Genomic DNA, 25,037 nt, shown 5'->3' with positions numbered 1-25,037 from the left:
TTGGGAGACTAAGGGAGGAGCATTGCTTGAGCCCAGGAGTTTAAAACCAGCCTGGGCAACATAGCAAGACCTGGTCTCTAAAGAAAAAAAAAGACCAATTCCTTGTTTATAAATGTGGAAACTGACCTGGAAGTTAAGTGACTTGTCAGTAAAATGGTGAATATCTGGTTATTTGTATTCTATCCATTTTTAGATCATAAAATGTGCACTTTAAAACATTAATGAAAAATACCAAGAGACCATGGATTAGTTTGAATTTCTTCTGGTGACTTTGGATGTCTTTTTATACCTAATTTGGTCATGTCATTTATTCAATAAGTTTAATATCAGATACTAGTTTTGGGTACTGGGGGAATTTTTTTTCTCGTTTGTAAACCAAGTATGTCCTACTTAGGAGCTTAAAGCTGCCTGCTTTTCTTTAGGTTCTAAAGTGCATATACATTTTACATTATATTTTGGTCCCTCAATGTATGTTATTTCTTTTTTCTCTCTCTCTCTTTAAGGTAATACTGCATTGCATGATTGTGCAGAATCTGGAAGTCTGGACATCATGAAGATGCTTCTAATGTATTGTGCCAAGATGGAAAAGGATGGTTATGGAATGACTCCCCTTCTCTCAGCAAGTGTGACTGGTCACACAAATATTGTGGATTTTCTGACACACCATGCACAGACCAGCAAGACAGAACGTATTAATGCTCTAGAGCTTCTGGGAGCTACATTTGTAGACAAAAAAAGAGATCTGCTTGGGGCTTTGAAATACTGGAAAAAGGCAATGAACATGAGGTACAGTGATAGGACTAATATTATTAGTAAACCAGTGCCACAGACACTAATAATGGCTTATGATTATGCCAAGGAGGTGAACAGTGCAGAAGAGCTAGAAGGTCTTATTGCTGATCCTGATGAGATGAGAATGCAGGCACTATTAATCAGAGAACGTATTCTTGGTCCTTCTCATCCTGATACCTCTTACTATATTAGATATAGAGGCGCTGTCTATGCAGACTCTGGAAATTTCAAACGATGCATCAACCTGTGGAAGTATGCTTTGGATATGCAGCAGAGCAATTTGGATCCTTTAAGCCCGATGACCGCCAGCAGCTTATTATCTTTTGCAGAACTATTCTCCTTTATGCTACAGGATAGGGCTAAAGGCCTGCTGGGTACTACTGTTACATTTGATGATCTTATGGGCATACTTTGCAAAAGCGTCCTTGAAATAGAGCGAGCTATCAAACAAACTCAGTGTCCAGCTGACCCATTACAGTTAAATAAGGCCCTTTCTATTATTTTGCACTTAATTTGCTTGTTAGAGAAAGTTCCTTGTACTCTAGAACAGGACCATTTCAAAAAGCAGACTATATACAGGTTTCTTAAGCTGCATCCAAGGGGAAAGAATAACTTCAGCCCTCTTCATCTGGCTGTGGACAAGAATACTACATGTGTAGGGCGGTACCCTGTTTGTAAATTCCCATCTCTACAAGTTACTGCGATATTGATAGAATGTGGTGCTGATGTGAACGTCAGAGACTCAGATGACAACAGTCCCCTGCATATCGCTGCTCTTAACAACCATCCAGACATCATGAATCTCCTTATTAAATCAGGTGCACATTTTGATGCCACAAACTTGCACAAACAAACTGCTAGTGACTTGCTGGATGAGAAGGAAATAGCTAAAAATTTAATCCAGCCTATAAATCATACCACATTGCAGTGTCTTGCTGCTCGTGTCATAGTGAATCATAGAATATATTATAAAGGGCATATCCCAGAAAAGCTAGAGACTTTTGTTTCCCTTCATAGATGATAACTTGACTGTATTTTAGCACTGTTAAAGCACGAATTGGTAACAGTTGTTTCATAAATGAGCACTGTTGTGATAACACCAGCATTCATTTAGCTTGATTGATATCATCGTGCTCTCATTGGCTAAAGCATTATAAGCATCAAATTTAGAACATTGGTTTCCCAATATTTAATATAAATATACCATATAATATATTGTTTGTGAATTATTGAGAAATGTAACATTCAGATTTCTAAAATTGTCTGCCAAAGGCTTATTCATTCTGGTTTTGTTTGCTGTTGGGTGTTTGGGGCAGAGTTAACCATTTTTCCATGGTGTCTTTATACTTTACTGGTTTGTGAATTTTATACGATTGAAAGTCTTTTTTTCTTGCTTCTTTCTTCTCTTCTCAAGTTTCTCCCCTGTTTCTACTTTATTTTTTGTCCTAATCATTTCTACTACAGTTTTTTCCTTATGGACCCATACTAGGTTGTACAAACTTTAAGGACTTGTTACCATTTGCAGTTACCATAAGTGCTTTATCTTCTCTATGCACAGGCTTAAACTTGACTGTTGTATGTTAGCATATTTTCTATGCAGCAGTTGGTCAACTTCAACTCAAAACACTGTTTTCTTATGTTTGTTACGAACTTAATTTTTTGAAAGTACTCTGTAGCATGACAATTTTTAGAGCTGCAGTTTAGCTATTTTAGCTCAAGCTTTTTTGTTTGTTTTTTTCTTCATTTTCTTCACATCTGAGGTTTCTTTCTCTAATCCACTGAAATTATTGTGTGCTAAATTTGGGAAACAGATCTATTCTAACTCATTAACCCAGTTGAAATTTAGGTCTGTCATCTTAATATATCATGCAGTAAAAGGAAGAATCTTTTTAAAGTGACCCACCTTTCATGCTGCTCCAGCATTGTCCTGCTTGTGCTGATGGTGTGATTAGGTGTAGAGAATTTGCTTAAATTTAACTTCAAAGTTTATCACACAGCTTAATGAGTCACATTGAAATATTCAGTAATTGAACTGCAAATCACTTTTAGTTACAAAAAGAGCTAAAGCATGTCAGTGGCATGATGCTTGCCAAGCCAGATCTAGGCATCTAGGATAATTAAGGTATTTTAGTACGCAATTTACTGCCATAATATCAAAGGTCAGTAACAGTGTTTTCTTTCTTTCTTCAGGCTTACGTATACCTTTAAAGATAACTTGCATGAATTACTTTGATTACTTTGGTCTCAATTATTTGTCACCCTAGTTAAACATGAAAGGTTGCAGTGCTTCCTGTTCCCTTACTGGAAGTTAGCTTTTTCTTTTCCCTTCCTTTCTTCCTTTCTTTCTCTCACTCTTTCTTTCTCTTTCTTTTTCTTTCTTTCTTTCTCTCTCCCTTCCTTCCTTCCTTCCTTCCTTCCTTCCTTCCTTCCTTTCTTTCTTTCTTTCTTTCTTTCTTTCTTTCTTTCTTTCTTTCTTTCTTTCTTTCTTTCTTTCTTTCCTTTTCTTTCTCTTTCTCTCTCTCTCACAGATTTGCTAATGCCACAGAAAGGGCTCTTTTAACTTGAAGATAAGTGAAAAGTACTAAAAAAGATTCAGGTAATTATCATTCAGCACTTTATTGTAATTCAGAATAAAATTTATGATGGCATATTTGCCCTGCAAATGTCTTAATGAAGTTGTTCTGAATAAAAAGCTCCTTATTGATTTGAGAAAAACTCAGTTTACCTGTGAGTTTAATGAGCTGGATCACTCACTTGGATTTTTGTGTTGACATTTTATTCTGAGGGTTGATGTTACACTATTTAAGGAGTCATCAATGCAAACAGTCACATTAGGTTTGTCATCATCTTTAGTCAGTAAAAACCTTGTAATGAAGAGTAGTAAATAAACAAGAGAACATTAGACTTTTTGGTTAAATAATTGAGATTTAATTTTTAAAAGATATTCTTACTTATTTGCTAGGTTGTAAATTTGATTTCACCATTAAGAAAAGGTAAATTGGATATAAATGAACGCTCTCCAACTTTTTGATGAAGAGGTTTTACTATCTCTTATTGTGGGAAAATTTGATGAAGTATTTGAACTGTCACGTATATTAAGAATACTTTGTGATTTAGACCAATATTCTAGAAATATCAAATGTCAGTGTCTTGAAATCATCTGCCTCTAACTTTGTGGTATAAGAATTATATATGAATAAGCTATTATTTTTATAAAGGAAAACTTTGCCATTATAGTAAATTACATTAGTTGATCTCGATAATTTGAGGATAACAGATGATAACTGAATTTTGAATTGATTTAGTATTTCCTCCTCCTCTTTGGGGGCTGGATGGGAGGGCTTACATGCTCTTAGAGTGAGGCACATCTCACTGTTTTGCAGCTGAATTTGAATTGTGCAACTCCTGTGTAAAGTAAGGATTTCTTTAAATAGCATTTTTGCACCACTAAAAATAGATAACTTAGAACTCAGTCTTGATAACTAAAATGACTTATTTCACTTAGAATACATTTCTCCCTTCTCTGCCATCTCCACAAATGCCATTGGGAGGTTTTGAAAAACCAGTTAATTTAATAGCTCAAAATTGTCCCTGATTTTATTTTCTTTTAGGGAAAATTGTTTCATAAATGTGACACAGATAAAGCCTTTGTCAGAAAGTATTCTCAAAATTATGAGATGGATTATAATAAAATACTTAAATTTGTGTTATTTTTTGAACCACAGATGAGTAAATCTAATAATGAACCAATTACACTCGTGAGTCTAACTAAACTGTACACTGTAGCATGGTGTTATTGACTGGAGTTAATGTGTAAGTTATTAACACTTCTATGGAAATGCCCTTTTGGGGCCTCCTGAATTTTAGATGTTCCACTGTTTTTGATCATTTCTATAAAAGAAATGGTCATTTTACTCAGATGCCAGTCTACTTTATAAAAACAAATGGATTATAGACTTAAAAATAGTCATTTTTCTTATTCATAAATCTGACAGGCATAAACCCAAATCAAAGATAATTTGGTGCCCATTATGAATTTGAAGTTAAGTGATAGCTCACTTGTAAAGTGACTACCTTAATGTGTATAGAGACCCCAGTCTACTATGATTTGGGAAAATTGTTTAGCTTATATGGGAAAAGTAGCTCTTTAAAAATCATATTGCCCAACAGAAACCTTAGGCTGAATTTACAGGTATGATAATTTTTGTAATTAATTTTCTTAGAATTGTGCAGGTTGGATGAGATAATGACATACTCTTTTACACTGTAACAGCAGCATTATTGCCTAGAACTTTAACCATTTTAGAGTTAGATACTAAGGAAACAAACTAATTGGTCATCATCATTTTCTTTTTTTCTTTTTCTTTTCTTTTTTTTTTTTTTTTTTGCCCTTATGTGTCACTAAACAACTAGTTTCTCTCCCTTTTGTCAGTTCCCATTGTGTATTTTTTCAAAAGAAGTACTGTATTCGGATGCCAGCTAATAAATTGTCACACAATGGAAAATCATATGCCACAACATTCATTGTAAGGTTTAATAAAATTAAATTTGCATCAAATTTAAGTGTATTCTTATTAACTCTTAATACTTGATTGGTATTATCCTAATGCAAATGATAGTAAACTCCTGTTTCAGAAAAACTTAATTGATAATTTGTAGCCAGTTAAAACTTAAAAGATAGGATTTATTGTTAATACTTCTATGTAAGTATGATTTATGTACAGTTTATTCTAAATTCTTTTTCTAGTAGAGATCACAGAAACTAAAGATGTGGGGAGACTTTTGTTGTCAACTGCGTAAGAGAAGGGATGCCTTTAATTCTTGTTTTTTAATCGGTTTGCTATGATCAGAAGTATATCATAAATATATTACTATGAATGCAAGTTTTATACGTTTGTTTGCCATCACTTTTCATTTGTAAAATCTAAGTAGTCATTGTTTCTTTTTATGTTTAACTTGCCTAATACAAAAGGTCTAGTTGAGTCAGAAAATGAAATGGCTGTAATTTCTAAACTCCAAGCGTAAATTGAAATCTCCAGTTTTATGGGTTTTTCCCTTTTGAATTGTTAATATCCCTTATTCGTGACAAGTATAGGCTTTGTCTTCCTTTGACTGGGACCTTTTAAACATTAGTCTTCTTTACCCTTGGTCTTGTGGTTCTATGGTTGTCTGCACTACCACCACCAGTATTTAAGAGGACTCTTACCAAATTTATAAGTAAAAGAATATTGTATGTTTAAGGCTCTAAATAAGAAAAAGTCTTAGTATGTCCTCAAGTTACTCTATTTCTTCAAGATACTTTATTTCATTTTTTTAAATCTCTGTACTAGTGGATAGAACGTTCTTTGTTGAGAAGTTTGGGGCTGTGGGAGTTAAGTGAAGTCATTGATTCCTGGGTTCCGTGTTACTTTATTGCATGTTTTTTTGTAAAGCTCTTTTAAATAAGATTTTGTCTCATAAAATTACAGCTTTATATAATTATGTCAATTTAATTGATTTTTCTAATATATATACATCTGTTTTCAAAAGTGAAATAATACACTTCCCTACCTTGAAAAAATTGAAAACCCTAGGATTGGTATCTATTTTTAATATCTTTTCATCCTTATAATTGTAGATTATGCAACTATAAAAGATACTTGTAGTAGTACATAGTTGTTCTAAAACCTAGTATCTTAGGTATGTTTTCCTTTTTTCTTTTTCTCATGTTGAATCTTAAGTTTTTTCAAGACAGAAATTCTTAAAGTAGTAGTAGCTAAAATTTGGTAAATTATGAAAGTGGAATTAAGTCACGAATGAATTTAAATAAGTGTGATCGGTATTATATACTGGAAAGTTGAGGGAAAATTAGGCATATTCCTCATGCTCTTTCAGAGTAATCTTTCACACACACAAAAAATAAGCCTGCATTGTATGCCACTAGGCAACAATATCTTTCTACTTATCTCTGCAGTAGCTGATGGTAGAATAGCTTCTACTCATCTAAATGTAACTTTTTACAGAAATGGTAGAAGCTTTAGTTATACAGAATTTGTAAAATGCATTTAAACCTTTCCGATGATCATCTTAAGAATAAACTAGTGTTTTGTACTATTTTGCATCACTTAATGCCTAGGATAATGTACTGAGATGTGTCCTTTAGGTGATTTTGTCATTGTGAGACCATCATAGAATGTACTTACACCTAGATGGTCTAGACTACTACATTACCCTCCTAGGCTATATCGTATAGCCCATTGCTCTTACTCTACCAACCTGTATAGCAAGTTACTGAATATTTTGGGCAATTGGAACACAATGGTAAGTATTTGTGTATCTAAACATAGAAAAAGTACAGTAAAAATATTGTTTAAAAGAAAGAAAGAAAAAAATCATGGGGGACTTAACCATGAGTAGAGCTTGCAGGACTGGGAGTTGCTCTGGGTCAGTTGGTGAGGAAGTGATGAGTTAATGTGAAGGCCTAGAATGTTATGCATTATAGTAGACTTTATAAACATTGGACTACACAGCTATACTACATTTATAATAAATTCTTTGATAAATTAGCTGATTATAACTTTTTTACTTTATGAATTTTACCTTTTTAATTTTTTTTGTAATATCAGTTAAAACACATTGTACAGCTGTACAGAAACATATCTTTATAAGCTTTTTTCTATTATTAATTTTTTTTTCCTTGTTGAACTTTGTCAAAGACAGATACAAACACACACACTAGCCTCGGCCCACACAAGGTCAGGATCATCAATATCACTGTCTTCCATTTCCACATCTTGTCCCACTAGAAGTTCTTCAGGGACAATAACATAGGGAGCTGTCATTTCCTAGGTTAACAATGCTGGAATATATCCTGAAGGACCTGCCTGAGGAAGTTTTTGCAGTTAGCTTTTTTAAAAAAATAAGTAGTAGTATACTCTAAAATAATCATAAAAAGTGTAGTGTAATAAATACTAGGTGATAGGAATTTTTCAGCTCCATTATAATCTTAGAGGACCACTATTGTATGAGCAGTCTATTGTTGACTGAAACGCATGGCTGTATTTAGTTCTCTTCCTGTATCACTGACTTTGAACGTGTTGATATATTTGAATTATGAAAATTATGTTTTTATTTTACAGATAAAATACACAAATTAGTAAGAGTTGTAGAATGTTTGGATTTCTTTAAATACTCCAAAACTTTAAAAAACCTTGGAGTAATTTTAGACTTACAGAAAAGTTGCAAAGTTAATTAGAGTTCCTACATTCACCATTCAGTTTCCCCTAATGTTAATACTTTAAGCGTGGAACATTTGTCAGAACTAAGATGTCAACATTGGTACAACACTATTAACTACAGACTTTATTTGGATTTCACCAGTTTTTCTACTAATGCCGTTTTTCTGGTTTTGGACCCAATCTAAGACACTACATTGTATTTAATCATTATGCCTTCTTACTCGAACAGTTTTATCAGTCTTTCCTTGTTTTTACAGATCTTGACATTTTTAAAGAGTACTGGTTAGACATTTGGTAGAACATCCCTTAATTTGGGTTTGTCTGATATTTTCTCATGACTATACTGGGATTATAGTTTTCCACGGAAGAATACCACAGAAGTGAGATAACTTTCTCATATCGATATGTACATGATATCGACATGACTTATCACTGCTAAGTTTAACCGCGATCACTTGGTTAAAATGATATGTGCCAGGTTTCTCCATTATAAAGTTACTGTTTTCTCATTTCATATTCTATCGTGTGGAAACAAGTCACTAAGTCCAACAGTGCTCACAGGGAGAGGAGTTAAGCTCCATTTTCTTGGGAGGGTTTGGAATTCTAATGTAGGGGAGATCAATTTAGTCACTCATTTTTCATTGTAGACTTGTAGATACGTATTTTATTTTTTCGGCCGTACTATCCAGTACTGTAATTATTTGTTTTGTTGCTCAAATTTTTCCAGCTTTGGCCATTGGGAGCCATATCTTTTTGACATGCTCCCATTTTTTTTCTTTTTAGCTTTTACTTTCTGGCACTACCACGATGCCCCAGCCTCATCTTCTGTTTTCTCTGCCCAGCCCTAGAATCAGTCATTTCTCCAAAGAGCCCTGTTCCTTTTATTGGAGGATGTTATTTACAATCCAAGATTTGAGTGCTGAATGCGCTTATTGTTACTGGGATGTCATGGCTTCTAGACCTCAGTGAACAGAGCTAGGAAATACATGAATGTTTACTAACATAGGTATACACACATATCTGCAATGATTTCTGTATATATTTAAAAATAAGTCTATATGGATATCTGTAACTCCTAATCCAGCACCATAGGATTCATTCTAGCTTTTCCCCTTCATTTATTTGTAACTTCTTTCTCTGCCAGTGAGAAACTTAACTTTCATTATCTATAATTTATGCCCCTATTTTTTTCAGCCCTAGTACACAGTAAAGTGGTTGCAGAATTGCTAACCTAGAATATGCATAATAAGTTTACCTACTGGAGTACACTTCTTTTCATCTTTAACCTTACAGTATCCAGTCAAAACATATTCCGAAGTTACTTAAAGCAGCACCTTTTTTCTTCCAACAAAAATTATCTTAAATGACTGTTTTTCAATAGGAAGCAAAGAGAGAGACATAAGATTCTGATTACCAGCTATAGCTCGCCTCCATCAAAACAAGGAAATGTATAAGAGGCAGTATAAGAGGCAGTTAAAATAGAGTCTGTTATCACTTAAAATTGTTCTCTTTTTTCTGTCCCACCCAATTGTTCAACAAGTCTAACTCTAGTATCTTTTCACTGCTTTTACTTGACTTTCTAGCTCACTTTATAATTTTTTTTTTTTTTTTTGAGTTGTAGTCTCGCTCTGTCACCCAGTCTGGAGTGCAATGGCATCTTGGCTCACTGCAGCCTTTAACTCCTGGGCTCAAGTCCCAAGTTGCTGGGACTACAGGCATGTGCCACCATGCCTGGTTAATTTTTTTTTTTTTGAGATGGAGTCTTGCTATGTTGCTCAGGCTGTTCTCAAACTCTTGGCCTCAAGTGATCCTCCTGCCTCAGCCTCCAGAGTCATTGTGTCCAGCTGTAGCTCATTTTTAAAATGTAGCAGTGATTATTAAAATAGAATCCAAAGTTTTCAACTTGTGAAATTTGTTTCCCGTCATTTTGAGTAAGGCCTTACAAATAGTGATGTCTTTTAATTATCTTTTAAATTTTATTTAAAAGTAACTTATTTAATAAAAGGGAATAATTTATTAAAAGAAAATTGTTCTCCATGTTTAAATAATAAAATACCTTAATTTGTTCTAAAAACCAAAATAAGAGTTAGAATTGCTGGTCACTTTCATAATACCTCATAGGGCTGTGGATTGAATGTACTGACTTTTCTTTAGGCCTGAACTACTTTGTTCAGAGAATAATGTGGGGTCAGATTGTCAGAACATAAACTCTTCTGGCCTGCTAATGTCAAAGCGTGGGAGAAAGAGTCTTTATGACCTAAGGGAAATCAGTTTTGGGGGAATTTATTGTGTAAATTTGCACATTCAACAAATTTATTGACCATCAAGCACTATGCAGTGAGACAGGTATATAAAGATGAATTATAGAATCCTGCCATTGAAGAGAGCAATATTTTGGGGGAGGCAAACAAAGCTAATTTTCAACTATATTTTGAAGGGCAGAGAATTAGTCTGACTTTTAGGTTTATAGAATTGGAGTAGGTCTTGAATTAAAATTGCTTCTATATTCATTGTCCACTTAAAAAAAACAATCATAGTTCACATTGTTTAGGGCTAGCTGGCTATTGCATCTTTTCATCAAGATGGGGGTTAGGGGAAAAGTCCATTTAGTCCATTGATGAAATTTTCTTCATCTTTTTTACATCATTGTGCTCAAAATTTGTATTTCGTATCTTATTTTGAAACTCACACTTTTTCTTAGATAAAATTGTAGGAGCTACCGTTTGGATGTGCATGTGTGTATGTTTGCAAATGACTTTTTAAAAGAAATTCTGAACTCATTAAAACTGACCCATGTTGTGCATTCAGAATTCGTGTTCACCATGCTTGAAAATCAGTCATAGTCTACAGGTTTGGTAAAAAGAGTTGTTCTTTGTAGTCAGGAATTTCAAAGAATTTTTTTGGTAATTAAGACATGAAATTGGCAGAAGAATAAAGATGAGTGGGGGATGAAAAATAAATCCTACAGCTTTAACCTTTTACTAATGTTTTAAGCCATCTAAAAGTACTTCAAAAATAAAAAATTTTAAAGCTGATCCAGAAAAATTAACTCATTGGCTACCACCTGAAAAGGAGAAATTTGGCTTGAAAGGGACTTTTTTCCTTTTTTCTATTCTGTAACCTCTGTAGGCTGAGCTTAATGTCACAGGTGAAAATGATTTGAGGACACAAATCAAATGAAAATGTACTTCTATCTTGCTAAGCTAAGGCACTGAAGAAGGTATTAAAGAGAATGAAACACATCTGTGAATATTTAGAGACGCAATGGTATGTGTGGGTCTTGTTTTTAATCTGAATTTGTCTTTTAACAATTGCATTTTAACTTGTTTGTATGTAAAATCATTTCTAATTTATTTGGACTTTGGTTTATGATTCACCATGCTTTTATTTCTTCTTTCCTACCTTCAAGGAGATTTCTATTACTGTTTGTTTAGAATGTATACATTCTACTTTTTAGAAAAACCTTCTTAGTAGCTAATTCTACATTTTTAACGTGATCACTAGGTTGACTTGTGGTCCTCAAAAAATATGTCCACCCAGAACCTTAGAATATAGTCTTATTTGGGGTAAGGGTCTTTCCAGATATAATTAAGGTAAGGATCTCAAGATTAGGTCATCCTGGATTAGAGTGGGCTCTGAATTCAATGATGAGGTTCTTTGTAAAAGGCAGAAAAGGAGAAGGCACATGAAGGCAATCTCACAAAGGGGCAAGCCACGTGAAGACAGAGGCAAAGATTGGAGTCCTAGCTACAAGTTAAGGAATGCCAAGGATTGCCGGCAGCCACCAGAAGCCAGGGGATTCATGAAACGGATTCTTCCTCAGAGCCTCCAGAAGGAATTTACCCTGTTAACATGTTGGTTTTGGACTTCTGGCCTCCACAACTGTGAGAGAATACATTTATTGTTTTACTTAAACCACCAAGTTTGTGATAATTGGTTGTAACAGCCCTAGGAAACTAAGACAACATGCATACAGGCTTAACAGAACACGGACCTTGGAATGGTTTAACTCCTGTCATCTTGCCCTAATTTTTCACATTGTTATAGATCACAGATGTTTGTTTCACCTTGGTTTTCATCCTCCTCCCATCCTCATTTTGTTGTTACTGTTTTAGTTTGTGATCAGTCGTACTTATTTACCAGTTTTATTGATAGCACTATTCATTACTTGCAACCCATTCCTTCCTTTTGGGAAACGTTTTCTTCTTCCTAAACTACTTCCGTTAATATTCTTTTGAGGGCAGGAAAAAGTGGATACTGTGTAAAACTACATTTGTCTCACTCAGACAGCTTTTCCCTCAATTTTTGTTGTTGTTGTTTAAGGAGATTCCTTTAATATAATGAATACAAAAGCTGTTGAGATAGTACCCCTACAATTACATAGCTTTGAACACGTCAAACTATGGTTACCGAATGGCTATTTTTATTATAGTATCTACAGTGTCTGAAAACGGATATAATAAATAACTGTAGATGCCTCACAAGACATCCATTTAATCACAGTAGTGGATCTTACTACATAGTATTCTCAGTGTCTTTATTCTTCAGATTCTCCAGGCTTATGAATGTCATCAATCTTCACAATCATTCTAACCATTTGTGTTGTGAAAGATGTCTGTTGCTTTTTGCCAATTAAGATTTCTATGACATGCTGTTGCTTCATATCATTTGTCCCCTTGTGGAAACAGTCAGTACCGAGAGCAGGGTTCATATCCTTCACTTGTCTGGCTCGGACTTTTGTCATAGTCTGGATGGGATTCATGCCACTGTTTTCAAAAAGGCCCATGGGGCGACTCCAGAGCGTTGGCAAACGCTCTTGTGGTGTACTGGTCTAAGGTGGGGCGCTTATCCACCTCTTGGCTAACTGCCAGAGCACAGGATATCTCAGCAAACCCTCCTCCGTATGCCACACAATTATTGCGGATGAGGTTGCTGATGACACACAAAGCATCGTGAAGGGATCGTTTCACCTCCTCAATGATCATCTTATTTCCTCCTCTAATAAAAATGGTTACAGCTCTGGAGTTCTTACACTGCTCGATGACCAGCATTTTATCCTTAGTTGTCCCAAATGAGATCTCCTGTACAAGACCGGTAAAGCCCAGCGTCTCGGCCGTGAGCTCTGAGAACCTGGGACAATCCGCCCTTTTGTTGAGATGGCAATAAGTTCAATTTCAAGTCCCCCTACCCAGCGAACCACAGGCAAGTTGTTCTGAAGAAATAAGTGATTTGCTTCATCATCAAAGCCCCACTGACAAATTGCTAGGTTAGCACCAGTCTGTTTAATTTTTTGAATCATCTCTTCAAATTTCTCCTTTTCATATTTCTGAAGAGCTTTATGATCTATGGAGGTCACATCCAGCTTATGCTTTGTTTTTTGGCTTCGGTGGTTCAAATGGACATGTGAGAATTGCAATCTTGGCATCTTCCACTTTTTTCGGCACCTATAGGTGACTGGAAATCCTTGTCCACAATCACGCCCTTAATCAGTTTTCTGTCCTCCAGCCTCCCGCCCACTTTGCCTTCTACGTTGATAAGCTCAAAGTCAGTATCTCTCCGCTCCATATCTGCTACAGTGAGGACAGCATTCACAGCAATCTCAGCCATTTGTTGGTGCCAACTTTGACCACTTTGGAGCCCAGCATGGTTTTTGCAGTTGGAATCAGGGGTTCAGTGTCCTTTATGTCGACAAGGACACTATGACTGATCTTGTCCAGGTGTTCAACAGCAACGCTGACAGCCTGCTCATAACCATCAGCTATTCTGATTGGGTGAATGCCTCAGTCTAGCAACTGCTTGGCTTCTTGTAACAAGGCAGCAGCCAGGACTACCACTCCTGTGGTTCCAAGTCCAATTTCATCATCCTGAGACTTGGACAGTTCCGCCATCAGCTTAGCAATTTGATGATCGACATCCATCATGCTTAAGATGGGGCCCCATCATTAGTTACAGTCATCTATCGCAAGAACAAAAAACCAAACACCGCATATTCTCACTCATAGGTGGGAATTGAACAATGAGAACACATGGACACAGGAAGGGGAACATCACACTTCGGGGACTGTTGTGGGGTGGGGGAAGTGGGGAGGGATAGCATTGGGAGATATACCTAATGCTAGATGACGAGTTGGTGGGTGCAGCGCACCAGCATGGCACATGTATACATATGTAACTTACCTGCACATTGCGCACATGTACCATAAAACCTAAAGTATAATAACAATAATAATAATAATAAAATATTTCCTTAACACAGTAGCAGCATCATGGCAAATATTAGTCTAAGAATTTTTTAACAATTCTTTCAAAAAATAAAAATTAAGAAATACAAAAAAAAAATTAGTTACAGTCATATCACCATCCTTATCCACCATCATCTTATCAAGCCCATTTGGCTCAAGTGATGTTCTCATCATATTTGCTACAGCCTTTTCTGCCACTCTATGAGACTTAAGGGCCTCAGTCCCATAAGACAGGACTTGTGGTCCTGATTCTTGATGATGAGGAAAGGGTGCCCATATTCATCAAAGGCGAGGGTCCCCATGGATGCCATGGTGCAGCCCCAGGAGCTACTTTTTCCTCAGATACTAATCTGAAGATACTAATCTATTGTTTTTTACCCTCTGAGGCTAGTGAATTCAGTCATTCTTTGCTCCAGTGTGAGTAATCTTTTTTTTTTCTCATGTTCTTTTAGATATTCTCTCTCTGTCTTTGGCATTTTTCAGTTTATGATGAACCTTATTTTTGATTTATTTATTTATTCTGCTTGTGACCACAGTATGATTCTTTAATCTGTGGACTCATGTCTTTCTTTTTAGTTCTGGAAAATTATTACTCATTATATCTTTCTATGGACTCTCATTCTCTTTATTCTTTCTTTCTGAAACTTCTATTAGGCATATTGTTAGACTTTTCCAATCTGTTCTTTGTGTCTTAATTTTTCACATATCTTCTATCTCTCTGTACTTGGTTCTAATTTTCTTAAATCTTCTATTCACAAATGATATTACTTTCTATCTTGTCTGCTAACATTTATTACTTTTTTAATTTCTATGCCTGTATTTTTATTTTTAGAAGTTCTATTCTTTACAAGTTTACCCATTTTTTTGTTTGTTTGTTTTCAGTTTCTACATATCATTTAAAACTTCCCTACTTTCTGGTCTCCTTTGGTTATGCTACCTCAAGTTCTTAGAGTGCTGATCCTCCTGTTGTAGTGCTGCTCACTGCTTGATGGATACTTGTCTCATGTAGATTGTCACTGTATTTTTGTAGGTATGCTCAGCAGTTAGCATTTCTCCAAGCGAAAATCTGTAAGCCCAGGGCTTTGGGAGAATTCCATCACAGTAATCAGGGCCCCTGCAATTCCAGAATCCGCTTCTTACATTAAATTTCCATCTTGGGCATTTTATATGAAGATGATGGAGTTAATTCGGATTCAGTGTACCAAGTACAGGGTTTAAGTTCCAGTTTTTAATGGGAGCATTTGGTTTTTAACCCAACCCAGAGTAATGGGCAGACAATGGAAGTTTCTTGCTGTGTCCCTGGACTTGAAAACTAAAGTTTTCTTGGCCCCCTTTATGCAAGGAATAGCCTTTTCAGAGTTCCTGCAATTATGTGAAATTCAGTTTCAGATAAGTTTCAGCTTCTGTTTAACTGAGACTCAAGGAGATGCCTTCTGTAGGTGCTAAACCCTCAGTCCCTAGCCATTAGATGGTCTCACCCCCATTAAAGTTGGTATTTTCTCATAGACTTACTATTCTGACTTTGAATAACTCTCTTCATTTTTGAAATTTACAGATTTTCCTTTCAAGCTTAGCCGTTTACTTAAATAGTTTTTTTGTGCATGTATCTAGCTTTTCCACGTGTTTGGAATGGGAGAATAGTCTGTACTAAGCTAATCCACCACTGTCATTTCAAACTATGCTGGATCTTAAGTACCAAGTATTAAGGGAGTTGCTGTTTTATAAATCAGAGTTGATTTAAGAACATTCTTATATTGACATTCTCCCTAAAGTTTAATTACACTTTGTTAATAGATCAGAAAAGTATAGAATTATAATTCTGCTGAGAATCATATGTGACCCTGGGTATGCCCATGGAATTCAGTTCTGAATGGGAACAGTGTCATTCCTCTGCCACAATAGAAAACAAAGTTGCTTAGAGCAACCTGTAATGAGGCCAAGATTTGAGACTGAGAACCTTTTGAGCCATTGAGCCTGTCTTCATTTTGTAGTCACAGACTGTAATCCTAACTCAACTAAACCTTCCTGCAAGGTCCAGGGTACAAGGAGGTTAAGAGCTTGTATAGTGCATTTCCTTTAATTTATTAGAAAAATTCACTCCTGTTATTTTACTGTATAAAGTACAACTTTTATTTATATTCTTATTTACTTGTATATGAATCATTTAATGTTTAATGGCCCTTTAAAATAATGTCATATGCCTCTAGCAATGGACTACTACCCCGAGGTAGCTAAAGGAAGAAAAGTGTATTTAATACATTTCTTTCCTCATAAACACTCTTTTAAATATCTATTATATTTTTATCCTTAAAACACTTCATTTAACATATACATATATGTAAATATATAGAGAAATACCTATATATCTACATACTCATATATTTCTATATATATGGAAAGAGAGAGAGATCTCTCCCAAGACACTACTTAATATAAAGCTGAATGATAATGCACTTTGTTGGATTGTGCCAACAGCATAACAGATAGTGCATTTGTTGGGGTGTTCATGTTGAAGTTAAGGAGTGGCTTATTAAATTATAATGGCAAGACTGTTTTTAGTCATAGAACATGCAAGCCATCAAGTGTCAGGTGTCTAAGAAAAAATCAGAATAATCAGATGACAACACACTTTAAATAATTGTGACCAAATTTGTTTTGCTTGCTAGTCACCTAGTTATCCACAGGACATGACAAAATTGCAGACACAGCGAAGATGGGATAAATCATCCTATTGTCAAACAGATGAAAAATAGTTTGGCTCTGGTGATGAGAATCTTATCTGAAATAACTCACAGCTCACTGAAACTTTCTAACTACATTGAATTCATTCAACATACCTTCTTTGCAACCAAAAATAACAGTGTAAAAGGATTAAGTGTTAATTCTGGATCTTTGCAACATATAATGACAGTGTAAAAGGATTAAGTATTAATTTTGGATATATTCAAATTTCCTTGGGAAACTACTGAATATCACCTTTTCTAGAAGTGTAAAGTTACATATGGTTTTATTCATTCAATTAGATTCAACAAACTAGGTCAAAGATAGTGATGAGCAGAGCACAAAATAAAGACAAAAAGGGAAGAAATAAATATTGGAGAGTAAAGATTAATATATTATTTACATGGCTGTCTACTAGCTGTGTGGCCTTGACCTAGTTAATTGACTATTCTAAGTCTCAGTTCCATGTTTAATGAGAATTAATACTTTTCACACAAGGTTTTTATGAGGAGCAAATAAAGCATTTAAAAGGCTAAATAGAGTACCCGGCACATAATTTCTTTTTTTTTTTTTTTTTTGAGACGGAGTCTGGCTCTGTCTCCCAGGCTGGAGTCCAGTGGCTTGATCTCAGCTCACTGCAAGCTCCACCTCCCGGGTTCCCACCATTCTCCTGCCTCAGCCTCCGGAGTAGCTGGGACTACAGGCGCCAGCCACCGTGACCGGCTAATTTTTTTTTTTTGGATTTTTTAGTAGAGACGGGGTTTCACGAAGTTAGCCAGGATGGTCTCGATCTCCTGACCTCGTGATCCATCCACCTCAGCCTCCCAAAGTGCTGGGATTACAGGCGTGAGCCACCGTGCCTGGCTCCTGGCACATAATTTCTAAATAAATGTAATAGTATTATTATTGGATGGAAAAGTGAATCATTAATATATCATGAACACTAGATGTATTTGGATTTTAACCTTTAAACAAACTTTATGCCTATAATGAGCTTATTTTATACTTGATTAAAAATGTAGGCTGGATGCAGTAGCTCATGCCTGTAATCCGAACATTTTGGGAGACCGAGGCAGGAGGATCCCTTGAGCTGAAAGGTTCAAGACCAGCCTGGGTAACATAGCAAGACCCTATCTCTACAAAAAAATTTTAAAATTAGCTGGGTATGGTGTCACAAGCCTGTAGTCCCACCTACACAAGAGGCTGAGGTGGGAGGATTGCCTGAGCCTGGGAGGTTTGAGGCTATAGGGAGCTGTGATCATGCCATTGCAATCCAACTTGGATGACAGAGTGAGACCCCATCTCAAAAAAATAAAAATAAAATTTTATTTTTTGAAATCTGGAATACAAAACTGAAGAGTGCAGCTGATAGTCAAAATGAGTGTGTTGATATACTTTCTCAAAAGATGAATTTGAGAGGTAGTAGGAGGAAAGAGCTTAGAATTAGAAATGCTTCATTCTTAATTTTGAATCATGACCTAATACAGTAAAATTCTGTAACATCATTAAAAATAAGCCCTGAAATAGCAGGCCCTAGAATAAGAAATTTGCTAAACTTTTCAAAAGCTGTACGTTGAAGGGTCTCAATTGTATTGTCTTTCAAACATGGAGAACTGATTTCTAATTCTGCATATAAGGGGAAATTGGCCACATTTTCAGTATTACGAGCAGACTCCTAATGCTCAAAGGAATTATGTTCTGTCTTTTATTGCCTGTGGGAGGAGTGTTGCTAAGAAACAGAATTCCTGATACATTCTGAGGAAAGCAGCTTGTCATTTTAGTGATGCACTGAGAATAAAATGCAGTGAAGGCAATGTATTTTCAAGATCTGAGACTGTTTCTAGCCAAAGAAGACTGCATCTCTGGCTGATTGGATGTAATACATTTGGTTATGTGAAGCTCAGAAAACAAACCTTTAAAGCCTGTATATTGATGCTCTGAAGCCTATATGGCCTGCCAAATCATTATTTTGTGTTTGATGGATGAAAAGCAAAGAGCTACAGAGTTTGAAGGATGGAAGGAAACGAATATACCCTGAGCACTTCCATATAAACATTAGGCTGGGCTCCCTCACAGCCACGTCTCATGGACTCTCCATGATAACTTGTGAAGGAGGTGCATTACTTCCATTTTACAGATGAGAGAATGCATTCACCTGAAACATGACCAAAGTCACAAGGTTACTAAGTGTCAGAACTCATAACATCAAGCCTCTGCTCTCTGACTCCAAGTGCAGAGTTCTTGCCACTACACTTACCATGTGTCTGTTTCCATTTTCAGAGACGAAGTAGGGTCAGAGTTAGACCACAACTGCAGACGAGATTGGGCAAATTATTTAATGTCAAAACACAGGCCTAGACTTTGAAGAAGGCCTAGATTTCTGGTTTCCTTTGTCTGCCTCAGAACGGGCACTTCCTCGTCACTTTTTGTCCTCTAAGGTCCTACACCCTCAGGTGAATATGCTTTCTTGACAAAGATCTGTAAGGTACACAGAGTAGCGAATTACTGACAGTCTTTCAGTAATAATACTGTCTGGTATAGTGTAGGTTATCTGAAAGGCTACAGATCTTCAGGGTCTCTTCTCATTTTGTTTCTGTACCAACACGTTTTTAGACTTTCACCCTTACCTTTGTGGCACTCATATCAGTCTTCTCCATTACGGTAACTGTGTTCATAAATAGCTCGTGGGAATAGACATTGTATTCAGAAGTAGAAAAATTCATTCGACAAGTATTAATTGAGAGTATACTATGTGATAGGTGACATTACAGGGCTGGAGAATCAGCAGCAATTAAGACAAAGTTCTTGTTCTCATGAATCTTATCTTCCCATGAAGGAGAAACATGCAAAAAGAATGTCAGATTATGTGTGCTGCAGAAAATCCCAATTTAGAGGGATGAAGAGTGAGTGAGAATGGGACTGGAGTGGCAATATAGAGGTGACTGATTACAGAGGCCTCTCCAAGGATCTGCTGTTTGAACTGAGATCTGAGAGGTAGAAAGGAGCAAGTTGTGCAGCCTTCTGGAGATACAGTGTGGAAGGCAGAGAGAAGAGCAAGCTTAAGGGTCTGAGATGGGCTCTCACTTGCTCATTCAAGGAATGGCAAGGACATAGCACAGGTGTGGAAGAGGTTGACAGGTGCATTATATCAGGTCTTGTTGGCCATGTGGAGGAGCTAGGGGTTTATTCTGGGTGTTATGGAAAGCTGAGAGATGGTTCTGACATGGAACTGACATACTCCATGTTATTAAAACATAACTGGCTGCTGCCTGGAGAATCAGTTGTTGCAGGTAGAAGCTTAGAAACCTTTAGAGGGCTCTTGCTACAGGCAAGAAGAAGGAGACTGGGACTAGGGTGTTAGCTGTGGAAATGGGAAGAAGTGGAAAAACAGGCTAACACTTGGAGGTAGTTCCTAAAGGATTGCTGGTGGATTAAATGAGGAGTGTGAGGGGAAGAAGAGGAATCAGGGGCTCTAGACAAATGCTTGGCAACTTGTCACTTTCTTAATAGTTATAGAACAAAACCGTCCTGCTTATGATAATCCAGTCATTTTCATTCTTCTTTGAACCACAGCAGCCAGCAGTCACTGGCAGTATATATTTATACATGAGTCCTAATGGAATTTTTATAGTCAAATATTTACAATTTTTAAAGATTAATTTAATTTTGTTACTGAAAGGAAAGAGCAAATATTCCTTTAGCTATCAGAGTCTTAAAAATTAAAGAAAATCCAAAGACATAAATAAAGGAACTCTGCATATGGTTGTTGGTTCACATGTGATATTGTTTCGATGTTACATTACCAGCGCTTCCCTCCAAATCTCATGTTGAAATGTAATTCTCAAAATTAGAGGTGGGGCCTGGTGAGAGGTGTTTGGGTCATGGGGCAGATCCCTCATAAATGTTTCGGTGCTGTCCTTGTGAAAGTGAGTTCTCACGAGATCTGGTTGTTTAAAGTATGTTGCACCTCTCCTCGCTCTCTCTTGCACCTGCTTCTGCCATGTTATATGCCTGCTTCCCCTTCACCTTCTGCCATGATTGTAAGGTTCCTGAAGCCCTCGCCAGAAGCGGATACTGGAGCCATGAGGTATAACCTGCAGAACTGTGAGTCAATTGAACCTCTTTTTCTTTATAAATTACCCAGCTTCAGGTTTTTTTTTATAGCAATGCAAGAATGGCCTAATGCAACATGGAACATAAAAATAAAATCTACAATGAAAAAAATTTTTGTTAAACATTGGCCATTTACAGATTCATAGGAAATATTAAGACAATTTAACTGTCTATGGTTGGAGTACATGTGTCTCCTCAAAATAATATTAATAGCTCAAAAGTGAAAAAAAGTAAGACTGTTTATGGGTCTTCAAGGAGTGCAGCAATTTACATACACCGAGTATTAAAACAAAAAAAGAGAACACGAATATATGGCATACACACTGTGAGAAATACATGCCAAAATAAATATACGGCATGCACTCTTTTTCATTGCTCTCTAAAATGAAAGGGAGACAGTATCTTCATTGGAACATAGGATATTCCTTCTGGTATAAATTTATGACAGTCACCATACAAAGAAGTCATCCTGGATTGCTAAGTCAATATTGTGTTACATTACATTGACATAATCTATTATGTTAGATGCTGTCATCAATTAATACTTAAAAGCACGTGACAGAGATGAAAACACTTTTATCAGTGAGTCACCTGGTGGTCTAGAGTGGACATTTATTCTCCTTCCCCCCACCATCCTAGCATCATCTGTTCTTGTCTTCTTGAAACAGCCTCATGATTTTGTTTGAGACTAATTCCTCCCCTCGTGGTTACAGCCTTAGTGGGGTTTTTCTGCTAACACTGATCAAGGTGGGGCAATCAGATGCACTATGTCCTGATTAGAATCTCGATGTAATACAAACATTAAAAAATGGCTGGCACTCATTCAACTCAACAATGGCATCTTGAAGAAATCCCCCCTATTGGTTTCAACTACCTAGATTCCCAGAGCAGCCTGGTTCCTGTGCCTGTTGAGACCTGGTTCTTCAGCTTTCCCTCAGCAAGTATCTGCTACCATATGCCCTTAATAAATCCTATTACTTGCTAAGTTAGCTGGGGTTAGTTTCTAATGCTTGCAGCTGAAGAATCCTAACGGAAACACAGTTAAATTTTATCTTTTTAGTAATAAATCCTTGCTTCAATAAAAACTGTTTCACTGTTTTGCAAAAGAATGCTCGAAGAGACTTCTGTGCTCTTTAAATACCTAGTTATAGCTAAGACTTTAGAAGGCAATTGTGTTAAGAATCTGTGTATTTAAAAATGACTTTAGATGCCCCATCAGTTCTCATGGCTTTCTCAGGGAGACACAGTGTGATATGAGTGTTCATTCAAACATATGCTGCTATTATTCCTACAAATTTTCTTTTTATATGGTTTAAAACAACTATGTGTCCTATACGGTTTTTGAAGGTTCATATTCAGTTTTTGTTGCCTTTTTTGTCTTTGGAAGTGTTCAAAATTTATTAAAATTTGCCAAAATGCCCCTTTTTCACTTGTGATTTGCTGTCAAGAGAAACAGTAGAAGGCACACATCGGGGGATCAGCCAAGGCACACATGGGGGATCAGCCAAGCAGAGATGTGAGCCTGGGCAGGGCCTGGCCTAGTGAATTCACACATGGAATGCTAGGCCAGCCTTGCCCAGGCTCATATCTCTGGATGGCTGATCCATGCAGAGATGGATGAGCTCATTTTGGAAGATGAAAGAAGAAAAGGGTGTTCAACTTTTCTTTTCTCTAGTATTTTTTTTTTTAACACCTTTAACATGTGTGATTCTGCACAATAAGCCTGTTGCTTTCATATTGCACCCTTGGTTGAAATGAAGAACCTACAATTTAAACAAGATATTCACAGAGATGTAGAAGGAGAATAAAGCCACTCAAGAGAAAAGCAACCTAAGTTGTAAATGACATGAATGGCAGGAGGAGTAGGAAGATAATTAACTTATGCAACCACGTTCATGCAGAAGGGGTGTTGGGCTAGGGGTGGGGCAATGCCTGCTTTTATTTGTCATAGGCAAGGTACCAGTAGAGTGTGAGCAATGTTCTGTATTAAAAAATAAGGTGTTGGATGTCATCACTGATGCTGCATTTTCTTCCAGCATTGAGTTATGGTTGGAGGAAATCTCTGAGAGACACACTAGTCACTCTACTTGCTTTTCAGCCAATCACTTCAAGCAATATTTTTTATTACCCTAAATTGTCAGATCCCTCTTCCCCAGCCTTCATCTTTCCACAAAGGTTCTTCCATTACCGGCCCTTCTCTCCATTCCTTACTCCAAAGGAGATATAATTACCCAACTGTGAAGCTTGTTGACTTAGACCTGTCAGGTGTCTCTCTGGCCAGCCTACTCTAAGACAGGTCCATTCTCCCTTCACCCCTGCCCCCCATGCAGTAAGCACATCTGGGTCAGGCCCCAAACCTACCTTCTGCAGACACTTCTGGATATCTCTGTCTCTCTGTCTTTGCTATCTAGGCTAAACAGGTACGAGGCAGCAATTTCCTTTGTAGCAGAATAGGTAAGCTTTGCATGGTCTGGATGCTCAGCCTCTTCTGCAGATGGATCTTGGTCAGTGCTATGAAGAAATCAAACCAGTGTAAGGGTATGTAGGTAGGGGAGAAAAGAGGATAGGCAGTGTATTCAGGGAAAGCTCCTCTGAGGAGGTGACATTTAAGCTGAGACATGAATGCTATAAAGGAGAAAGCCATTGTGAAGATTTGGGGACATACTGCTTCAGGCAGAGGATAGAGCAAATGTGAAAGGCTTGAGGTGAGAACTAGCCTGAATTTTCTAGGCTTGGATTTTCCAGGAATAGCAGAAAGGCCACGGTGGGAGAGTGGTAGGATATAAGATCGGAGACAGAGGTAAAGGCATGAGAAGAGATTGGAAAATTGAGACAGAGTTAACAAAGGAGACTGAGAAAGCAGCTGTATTCTGTTAGTTCTCCAAAGAAAGAGATCAAATTAGATAGATAGGTAAATAGATATAGATCTCATATGTGATATATATATGCATAATTCCATAATTATATATATAATTTATGATAAGGAATTGGTTCACAGGATTGTAGAGGCTGGGAAGTCTACACCTGCAGTGCAGGTCAACAGGCTCAAGACCCAGGAGAGTCAATGGTACAGATGAAGTTCAAGGGCAGGTCTACCGGAAAATTCTCTCCTACTCAGGGACAAGTTGGTCTTTTTGTTCTATTCAGGCCTTCAACTGACTGAATGAGGCCCACCCATATTATGGAAGGCAATTTTCTTTACTCAAGCAATTCAAATGTCACTCTCATGTTAAAATTTACCAATTTAAATGTTTATCTCTTCCTGAAACACCCCAACTTAGAACAGAAACACCCACAATAATGTCTGACCAAATATGTGGGCACTCCATGGTCCAGTCAAGTTGACAAATAAAATTAACCATCATAGCAGTACAGTGAAGTAGGAAAGTTGGCTTCTTGATACGATTTTAACACTTTCTGCTTTGCATGTCAGCTGAACAAAGGCAGCCAAAAAAAAAAAAAAAAGAAAAAAAAAAGGAACATTTAAGCCCACATTTTAACTAGAAGCACAGCTGCCTGGACGGGACATTAAGACTGGCTAGGCCAACTTTCCATTCAATGAAGATTTTTCAGTCTCTGTTTAAATACTTCCAGTGCTGGGGAGGTAACTATATTATAAGGCAAAAAGTTCTGTTAATGTGAGTCTCTATTAAACAATTATATTGAGGAAAAAATCTTGCTCATGAAGCCTGAATATCCCTCAGCTTCTCTAGCATGTAGTAAGGGCACAGCCCATTAATATTAACATCTGAATGTGTTAACTCTGAAGCACCACCCCTGCAGAGGACTTTGCCAGTTCTGGAGCATTGCAGAGTTTGGGGACAGCTCTATCAGTCCTGGACTACAAATATATTTTTTCCCAGGGCACAGTCATGCCCCCACATAGTTGGGTCAGGATGGATTCAAATATTGTTTATCTGAAACCACTTGTCTCTGACATGCAAGTCTTGCT

The 25,037-nt window shown here is 36.7% G+C and overlaps 1 protein-coding gene and 1 pseudogene across 2 annotated transcripts in view; one reads left to right on the top strand and one right to left on the bottom strand.

Annotated features, from left to right (window-relative positions):
- Positions 1 to 5,350, top strand: part of FEM1C (fem-1 homolog C) — a 33,091-nt gene extending 27,741 nt beyond the window's left edge. For both annotated transcript variants that reach the window (XM_063665150.1, XM_054488487.2), the window contains exon 3: positions 504 to 5,350. In XM_063665150.1, coding sequence (XP_063521220.1) covers positions 504 to 1,813 — 1,310 coding nt within the window. In that variant the 3' untranslated portion in view covers positions 1,814 to 5,350. The remainder of the gene's footprint in view (positions 1 to 503) is intronic.
- Positions 5,351 to 12,546: 7,196 nt separating this feature from the next.
- Positions 12,547 to 23,560, bottom strand: LOC129036848 (T-complex protein 1 subunit epsilon-like; annotated as a pseudogene).
- Positions 23,561 to 25,037: the final 1,477 nt, after the last annotated feature.

Source organism: Pongo pygmaeus, chromosome 4 (genome assembly GCF_028885625.2).
Source record: "Pongo pygmaeus isolate AG05252 chromosome 4, NHGRI_mPonPyg2-v2.0_pri, whole genome shotgun sequence".
NCBI classification, from domain to species: domain Eukaryota; kingdom Metazoa; phylum Chordata; class Mammalia; order Primates; family Hominidae; genus Pongo; species Pongo pygmaeus.
Note: the sequence above shows the minus strand (reverse complement) of the source record. Positions and strands in the feature narration are given on the sequence as shown.